Source organism: Gymnoscopelus microlampas, assembly GCF_963454915.1.
Source record: "Gymnoscopelus microlampas genome assembly, chromosome: 11".
NCBI lineage: Eukaryota > Metazoa > Chordata > Actinopteri > Myctophiformes > Myctophidae > Gymnoscopelus > Gymnoscopelus microlampas.
The window spans coordinates 34,729,553-34,739,751 of record NC_139948.1 but is presented as its reverse complement, the minus strand read 5'-3'; the positions used below and the strand labels follow the sequence as shown (position 1 = coordinate 34,739,751).

Here is a 10,199-nt window from a genome sequence, read left to right as displayed (position 1 = left end):
AAATGGCCACCAATCGGATTAAAATGCTTGTTATTGAACAATACGGAAACTACGGGTATTTCTGAGAGCCCGTACATAATTGTAACATCTTTGCCATGGGATAAGCGCTTTATATTTGAAATTTGTACGTTTATGTAGATGCACGGGCCAAAAAGGGACACTATGCAAAGCAAACACTATGTTGAAGTTCATCCATGGCTGTCATATAATATATGACAGTCATGTATCAGGGCTAGGAATATATATATATATATATATATATATATATATATATATATATATATATATATATATATATATATATATATATATATATATATATATATATATATATATATATATATATATATATATACATATAATTAATACATATTATTATTATTATTTATTTTTTTTGCAGTGATTCTCAAACATTTTAACTACATTGGTTCGGGTACTAAAGTATAATTCGGGTCCTGACCTAAATTAACTACATTTATATGTATTTGGCCGCGTGCCAGGGACCCCCATATACAAGATGATGTTTTCAAATGTTTTTTTTGCTATTAGATTTTTTGAAAATAGCAGATCTGCAAGCTCAAAACGATGAGTGAATGCTAACAAATTGAATTCTTTATTAGCAATCTAAAGAATATGTGACATATATAAATGGGCCTAATATTTGCACAGCCTCACCAGGAAGGCATCATATCTTTGTACAATATTTGGGGTGTTTAAATTAAGGCTTATTATTCTATCGATTACTTTTTGGATTTATCAAATAATCGAGAAGTTGTTTTTTAAATATATTTCATATTTAACATTTTATAGTTACTTATTGTTACTTATTACCACCTGTCTTCAGCCCTAGCTACTAGCTCACAATGCGTCGCGATGCGATGCATTGTGAGCTTCTAGATTTTCAAAAGACTTTTACATAACAATACATTATTAGAAAATTAGAACATTACAATACGTTATAGCCTACATTTGAAAACTTCATTTTTATTCCAATACTTTTGTACTTTTACGCAAGTATTTGTTTTATTTCTACATTGCAGTATTGATACTTTTGCTTGCAAAAAAATAATAAATCCACCCCTGCATAATGCATATATATCTTTAATATGATAGTATATCTATGTGCAGTTAGTTGAGCTGCACATGAGCGAAAGCCATGCTCGTGCTGCTGCCTGCGCGCAGTCAAGGAGAATATTGAAGGAGAGGTCAGGTTCGTTGCGTTCAATAGCATCACTGACGCCTGACTGAGAGGCAAACTGGAGCACAGAAGACGTTTCTGACTGGGGCATCGGCTGTTTAGATACATACGATACATATACCTCAGATAAATTATATAAAATAGTCATAGTGTGTATGTGCACATTATAGAAGAGATCAGAAAGTAATAAAACACACACACACACACACACACACACGCACGCACGCACGCACGCACGCACGCACGCACGCACGCACGCACACACACACACACACACACTATACACACACACACACACACACTATACACACACGCACGCACGCACATACATTACATACATACATACATACATACATACATACATATATATATATATATATATATATATATATATATATATATATATATATATATATATATATATATATATATATATATATATATATATATGGAATATGTATATTTAATACTTATGATTTATGTATTTATATTTATAGTGTATTTATTCATACGCTTGTCAATGTCCAGCTCTCTGCATTCCATCGAGGTATAATATAACCATCAAACTTCCTTCCGTCTTCAGTTTGCCAGTGCCTCATATAACCTGTTATGTGTGACCTCTCCTTTTTCAATGTACTCCTTGGCTGCCTGCAGCCTAATCTCGCGTGGACAGAACCAGATGCCATTTGAGATAATGGAAGGGAAAGGACACCCAACGCGAGACTGAGCTGCAGCAGTGTTGCCCGGTCGGCTTATTATAAGCGACTTTGGGCTTCTTTTTCTGTAGTTGCTTGTAAAAATTGGTAGTTTGCGAGTAGCAGTCTTTTGGGCTTGTTTCTAAAGTGTACTTGCTTATTTAGGCTTGCTTCCAATTTATTTAAATGATTATTTAAACCAGTGGTTCTCAAATATTTTCATGAAAATGTTTTGTGTTTCAAAAACGTTCCAAATATTCCACATTTTATTGCGAGAGTTTTGTTTAAATAGCTACAAGCTCACAACGCACAATGACGCGTTGTGGGCTTGTACATCGGCTATTTTCAAATTTAGGTTTAAATAGCGCTTAGCGCTCATGTGACCTAAAGTTTCTCCTTTTGGGCTTGTTTTCCTAGACCTGGCTTCTTATTTCTCTCACAATATGTGGCAACACTGAGCTGCAGCCTACAACAGATTGTACACAATCATCATGGCGACCCAGGATGGTGGGTATATTGAGAAAATAGTTTTATTTCCTCCTTAACTATCGTAACATTGCGTGACACACATTTTTTGTTAAATAACAATGACGAGAATAGACACGGTGATATATTTGGTCTAATAATTGTGTGTGGGTTTAATGCCCGTAATAATTCTACACTCTGAACACATTCTCCCGTGCTGCTATCTGCTATACGGGGCAACGTTAGCAACATGGCTAGGTTAGCAGAACATTAAGATCAAAGAACAAAACAACTATTGCTTTGGCTTGTCAGGCCGTCCTGTAACTCTGTGGGTTTCAACCCTTTTCATATCGAGGTCAATTGTTTATTCGGCATTTGAGCCACGGACCACCATTTGATGAGATTTAGACTCTCAGACCCAAGACTTAGAATATTTTGCTGTCGTTGTATACGATTTTGTCCACAATTCCATGATGCATTGAAGTGGTACCAATAGGAGAGATGACAGGCAAACGTTGATCAAAATAACAATTATTTAATTAAGTAATGCAGATGTTTAACAATAATGTATCTATTGAGAGCGTAAAATTGAACCAAATGGACCCGTAAGGGTCCATTTGGTTTCATTTTACACTCAAGAGTTAAAGATTTATAAGGGTCCATTTGGTTAACTCTTCCATCATTTAGCTGGGGACCACCTAGAACCTCCTCAAGGACCACCGGTGGTCCCCGGACCACTGATTGAGAACCACTGCTTAATTATCCATCCAGTCGCATGTTTGTTGTGATGTGGCAGTTTCCAAAGTCATTGTTACTTGCCGTTATACTTGCGCTTTCGATTTTTCATCATTATGTCAGCGGTTCCTTGTAATGTCGCGTCATTTACACAAGAACGCCACATCCAATAATACTTATAGGCAGCACAGTTAACGTCAAACTATGTTATGTTAACTATAACCTTAACTGACATACATAAGTATGTTACTTGGATTTGGTTCTTGAACAGACCTTGCCCAAAGGAAAGTAAGCTATACATTACATTTTGGCAAGTAACTGGTTGTTGGTTGACTAGATATTCACTTGAGTGGACTGCTATAGATAAATATAGCTTATGCTGCCTATTGACAACCATCTGACCTGCTTGTAGCATTAATCAAATCCAACTATTGCACATTTGCACTTTGTCACCTTTTGGGAGATAAGTTAAATTATCCCACAATCATGTTTGGTGGCATTGGCATGTTTAACGCATCTGTGCGGCAGTGATCATAAGTGTGCCACACAAAAGACCATTCAAGAATATTAATTTGCTATGCATTGCGCCTTATATATGAGGCTGTCATCTAAACTATCCGGTCCAGACCACAGACTGGAGGAAATTCATTCTAAATTGAGTCTGGTACACGAATAGCAAGGATATCTTTATCATTTTAATAATATAGATTCTGCAATCAAGTTTTTTATCTTAACTGAATCCCAATTCAAATATGTACATATTCAAAATGTAGATTAATTACTTTGTTTAGAGTCTGGGATATGGCTGTGTCTTAAAATAGTGCACAGACTGGTCCCATGACTAGACCTGAGAATTATAATACTGTCTGTGTCCTCCTCCTAATGCTATATGTTAGGAGTCTAAGCAACTATCAGTGTCACAATCCGTTTTGCAGCATTCGACTGCTTTAGGGTCATGTCCTCAACTCATGGCCAAGCTGCCATGAGTTGTCAGGCATTGCCACCAGCCTTGAAGTGAAATCAACAGAACCCATTATTACATTCTTTTGGACAGTCTCTCTGTCCTGTTGAATTGTTCCAGTTCAAACAATTTAAGTCTTTTTACGCATGAGTTCGTTTTGGGACCAGACTATTTGTTTACCTTTTGTATTATTTTGTCCTTTTAGAATGTAAAAGGGCCTATTCATACCAACTTAATAGACTGGTAAATGCCACAACACAGTAATGAGTACCTCAACTAAAATGTCATACAAATCTTCAGGTTAGAACTTAGATTATCATTATTCCCTGTGAAATACAGTTGAGTGGTTTTACGTAACACAAAAGAATACCATACGATTAGTAACATAATATAAATGTGTGCTCTGTGTAGTATTGTAGATAAAGAGTCACAGGCAGGCGACATAATGGCAGTGTATCACATTCTATCTGGTGCACCATTAGGGTGTGGTTGGCAGTTATAATGATAAAAGTTTCTGTGCTGTTTCAGGAAGCGAAGAAGTTATAATGGATGCTGAGGAAAAGCCAAATGAAGATGAACCACTACAGGAAAATGCTGACAAAGGGGACCCTGAAACTGTATCTCAAACGGATGAGGAAAACACCACAACTCAGGACTCTAGTATTAGCAATGGAGATGACACAGATGATCAGGAGATGGTGGATCTGAAAATCATTTGGAACAAGATTAAATATGATCTCAAAATTCCCATCGATAGCACAGGAGCCCAACTGAAAGAGAAGATCCATTCACTCACTGGTATGAGCGGCTTAACACTATGTTCAAATTAAAATAGTATAATTTATTTTAGAAAAAATACCCATTGCCACCTGTTTTTCCCACTTTCGTTAGGTCTTCCACCATCAATGCAGAAAGTGATGTACAAGGGATTACTTCACGAAGAGAAGACACTACGTGAAATAAAAATTACCAATGGTGCAAAAATAATGGTGGTAGGATCTACAATAAATGATGTATTAGCTGTGAATACACCCAAAGAAGTCATGCAGCAGGAGGTGAAAGCTGAAGAAAACAAAAAAGAGCCTTTATGCAGACAAAAAGTAAGGTTTAGTGTCTTCATGTGATAAACCATAAAATAGTTACTGGATTTTTGGAGTCATTGTGTTGACATTGCATTTTTATTTCAGCAACACAGGAAGGTGTTGGACAAAGGTAAACCAGAAGACATAATGGCAGCAGTTAAAGGAACAAAGGTGAGAGCATATTTTCCCCATAATTGTATGTTTTTAAGTCGTATGTAATGTTGTCATTGTAACACAGATCTCTGAGATCTGATACCACAAGTAGATTTACAGTCTGTCAAATCTAATGTAGTAGACGCTATGAATAACCCTTTTGTCTGTCCTCTAATGACTAGCAAGAGCTCTCTCATTTGTTAAACAGGAACGCTTACCAACAGTGCCTTTATCCGGAATGTTTAACAAATCCGGTGGAAAAGTTAGACTCACATTCAAACTGGAACAAGATCAGTTGTGGATTGGAACTAAGGGTGAGATGATGGTCAGCCTCATTTTCTTAACCTTATCGCAGAACAAAGATACTGATGTAAACGTTGTAGTCATCAATCCGTTTTCTTCTCCACAGAGAGAACGGAGAAGGTGCCGATGGCCTCCATAAAAAACGTAGTGACTGAACCCATTGAAGACCACGACGGCTATCACATGATGGTTGGTAACTTTTCTTACAGTTTACTATGTGTAAATGATAATTTGAGAAATACAGCAAAAATTGGCCTAATCATTCAGTAAACAAGGTCAAGCATTTTTTAGCTGTGTGGCTCCTCACCTCGCTTGAACCCAGATTTCAAATCCTACAGTAAGAAGTTCAGACGTTGTGTACAACAACGTGTTAAACAAACCATAGCTTGGAAAATAAAGTCAAAGGTGTTCAGGGGAAAAATATAATGAATAGGAAAGTGGAAAAGCACTGTAAATAATCACATGGATACATAATGTTTTGCCTGAAAGGCTTCTTCGGGTATAGGGTTTATCAATGTGGTGTAATGTGTATGATAATCAATAATTGGCCTTCTTGACCTTTGACCACCAAATTGAATTATGTCAGATATTGAGTCTAGACTCTAGTACAGGGGTCTTCAACAGGGGGTCCGGGACCCCTAGGGGGTCCTCAGAGTTACTATAGGGGGTCCGCCAAATCTTTGTGTGATAGGATTTAGTTTTTTTACATTAACCACTTGAACCCTAGAATTCCTTTACTGAGGGGAACATTAGCCAAAAATAGCAGATCTACAAGCTCTCAACGCCTCGCGCTGCGAGGCGTTGAGAGCTTGTAGATCGGCTATTTTTGGCAAAGAGGCTTATTGGTGTAAAGGGAAAAAAGAGCGTACTAAGTAAAAAAAAACTTTAATCTGAAACTCAATTTTATACAATATAGAGTAGGGGGTCCCTGCTTCATCTCTTTCTTAGCTGGGGGGTCCTTGGCCTGAAAACGTTGAAGACCCCTGCTCTAGTATATGAAGTGTCATGGCCTTCTGTCGTGATTTCATGATATAGTATATTGAGTAATTCTGGAGAGATATAATACAAGCCTCAATAGTTTTGCTATTGCTTCATGACTCAGCTAATCGAACTAATTATTTGCATATAAATTTAAGATAATACTAGGCTTTGGGTATAGCCATGAAATAGTACTGGGGACCTGGAAATGTTGTGGGTATTCAAATTCAGCGCACATATCAAAGTGCACAAGAAGTGTGTAGTTGTATTGACTATTAACTAAGTCAAGAAAAGGACCTTTTTGTTAGGATTTATATACTCTGTGTTATCTTGCTTAAATTGAGTCCCTGGTCGCCGTCTCTGCTACAGTGTGAGGTTCTCAAAATCTTGTCATACTTGTTTATCATCTGGTGCACTTTTTTTTTGCCAGAGAGCAAGCATTGATTCCCTGCACAGTTCATTGTTCTTTACAATCCCATGCAGTAATGAACCTCAGAGACTACAATCAGTTACAGCTGAGCTAAACAGTGATACAAGACATAATTGGCTGTGTTATTTGGAGAGATGGTCAGCCACTGGTCTTACATAAAATACTCTAACTCAATTATTTTTTCCTGTCCTTGGGGGAGAAGGGGGAGCTGCCATATAATCGGCAGTGTCTGCTACTGACTGACTCCCCATTGTTGAAACACATGCACCACAATCACTCCCTCATGCAGTGATTGCAAACAGCCAGCAATGTAACCAGTCTAGTATCCCATTTCCTTGCTTTTCTGACAAACTCTCACACAGAAATGCTTGCAGTCAGTCAGTCATATGCAGGCATTTCATATATTTTACTGGGTGAGTTCTTAAATTCAAATCAAGTAATTGCCCATCAAGCAACTGGAAAGAAAGTTGTCAATCTTTTATAACAGACAAAAGGTTGGACTCTGGAATGCACTTATCTGGTCCTATTTTCTGATTAGTTTTTCCAATGGTGTCGGTAATTGTCCCCTTTTTATACCCTCAATAAATATATATTATTGACCACTTTCAATCTGGCGTCCCTATTTTGGGCATGTCATAGGTGAGTCGCCAGAACAGTATGAAAAGAATAGCCAGCACTCCGAAGTTCTTCTGGTACCTTTTATTAAAGTCACAGGCATACACAGACGCGCTTTGGCGTGGAGCCTTCCTCAGCGTGTAAAGGGTTGGGGTTAAGTCACCAGAACAGAATAGATAAGATCACAAATAAGAGGGAAGTCGGCCGGCTACAGAATATCCTGAGTATGGTTGAACTAGCCTTGCATATAATTAAATTAATTTATGACTATCTGATATGCTTTCCTGTTTTTCTTTAATTGTAGGCTTTTCAGTTGGGTCCAACAGAAGCTTCCCAGTATTGGGTCTACTGGGTTCCTACACAGTTTGTCGATGCAATCAAAGACACAGTCCTTGGAAAATGGCAGTATTTCTAATGTGCCTCTATTTTTGACAATGAAGAACTGGGATTGAGAAGAGGAGCCAATGACAAATGAAACTGGAGAAATAAAGGAGGCTTAAGGAACTTCTTGCTTATTAGAGAAGCAAACTGAAGGATGCCTGTGGACTAATCAATATTCTTTTGGGTTTAAAGTGCACTATGTGGCCACATTGTATTTCTCAACCCAGTTTATCATTCAAGGTTTTCAGCAAATACAAGAGAAAACAATGAAACAATTGTACAGAAATTGCTAACATGTTTCCTCAGTTATTCTTAAAGAAATAAAACTTATTTAAGGAAATTATGCAGTAGGACATTTTTTGTTTGTCCTGTTTGCCTCATTAATAACCCACACCCATTCAAACCCCAAATAATAATTTGTTTACCCCCATGTTTTCCTTTTAATTCCATGTTTGTACCACCCCAATATTAATTAAATAATTTTGATTAATTATTTCTTCCTTGAGGGTTGGTTTAACTCAGAATGGTGTATTGATTTTGGAGCATATAGTCTACTACAGTACATCTATTTGATCAGTAGAGGGCAGCACATGTCTTTGATTGTAGAGTACTGCATTGAAGGGTTTAAAAATGGACATTTCATGGTATTGCCTATCACATTTGGTGTTAAAAAGTGGGTCAAGTGCTTATTCTGGAAAACTCTACCTGTAGGCAATTTATTTCAGGTATATAGATTTGAGCTCTGAGAAGCAATGTTCCATAATGTATTAATGCACACTATATTTTATTTTTCTCAAGAATTTGGCTGATTTGATTTAAAAATATACAAGATCGGTTCCTGATGGATCAAACCAAATTCATCCATGATTCCAATTTCCTACATACCGTCTGTAATCGCAGTTTGGCAAAGAGGTCCAGAAATGTGTCCAGGATGGAGTCCATAGAGATGCGACCAAATCTGGTCTTCATGCGGGTAAAGGTGATTATGAACATGTCTGTTTAGTGTTTATACATGCCATTGTGAAATTATAATTGGTTGTCATAAAGATGAAAGATAAAGATTTTCTAAATTTAACATACAAAATTCAATTGCACAGAATACATAACATGTTACATCGAAACATTAACGTGAGAAACAATCACTTGGGTAAAGGTGGTCACATATTGGTGCGTCATTATGCAAATAATAGACATACAACAAATAAACACAACTAGCTATCAGTTCATCAGGCACACACTTTTTATGTTTGTTTCTGTAAATTAATGTCATACTACAGTGTCACACGATCGCAGATCTACAAGCTTGTATTGCATTTTGAGCTTATAGATCTGCTATTTGTGAATTTGAATCCAAAAAAGTAACAGTTTTGGACATAGTGCATGGCAGTTTGGGCTATGTATGAGGATTTCATCCGACAGCGACGATAATTATGATAAATTGTGGATGTTTTTCAATTAAAATTATTTTAGAAATAGTGAATTTTGAGATCATAGTAAAATGACCCATGGATTAAAAGGCCTGATGCCTGATGTGGGCGGGGTGGCCCAGCGACTCACCGGTATGCCAAATGGCCAGTCCGCCCCTGACCGTAGGCCTAAAATGCAAGTAATACAAACATACTGTGTACAGTACACACGTCGTACATCTGGCTGGGGATCCATACTGCCACTTAGCAGTGTGCTGTGTGTTTCTTTCAGTGGTGGAAAGTAACTAAGTCCATTTACTTACGTACAATTTTGTATTTGTACTGAAGTACAAAGTATTTCCAATGTCCAATACTTTTACTTTAACTCCACTACATTTATTTGAAAACCTTAAGTTACTAGTTACTTTGTAGATTTTGATTATTATTACAAAACCTTCATTAACTACTTCAGCTCTGTATACCCATGCCAATTGAAAATAGCCGATCTACAAGCTCACAATTGTGAGCTTGTAGATCTGCTATTTTCAAAAGATTTGTATACATTTGAAAACTTGAAATGGGACATTCTGCATAATGAGTACTTTTACTTTTGATACTTCAAGTACATTTTGATGCCAATACTTTTGTACTTTCACTCGTTCAAATGTTGAATTCCGGACTTTTACTTGTAACAGAATATTTTTACATTGCAGTATTGATACTTTTACTTTAGTAAATCAATTGAGTTCTTCTTTTTACCATAACAAACTGCAACACACATGAACACCATATTAGTG

General features: G+C 36.9%; 1 protein-coding gene across 1 annotated transcript; it reads left to right on the top strand.

The window, feature by feature from the left end:
- Positions 1–2,327: 2,327 nt before the first annotated feature.
- ubfd1 (ubiquitin family domain containing 1) lies at positions 2,328–8,489 on the top strand. The gene is made up of 7 exons (XM_084072157.1): positions 2,328–2,400; positions 4,583–4,852; positions 4,946–5,154; positions 5,242–5,307; positions 5,498–5,603; positions 5,699–5,781; positions 7,920–8,489. Exons 1-7 carry the CDS (start codon positions 2,385–2,387, stop codon positions 8,028–8,030), a joined length of 861 nt encoding a protein of 286 aa, XP_083928283.1. The 5' UTR covers positions 2,328–2,384; the 3' UTR covers positions 8,031–8,489.
- Positions 8,490–10,199: the final 1,710 nt, after the last annotated feature.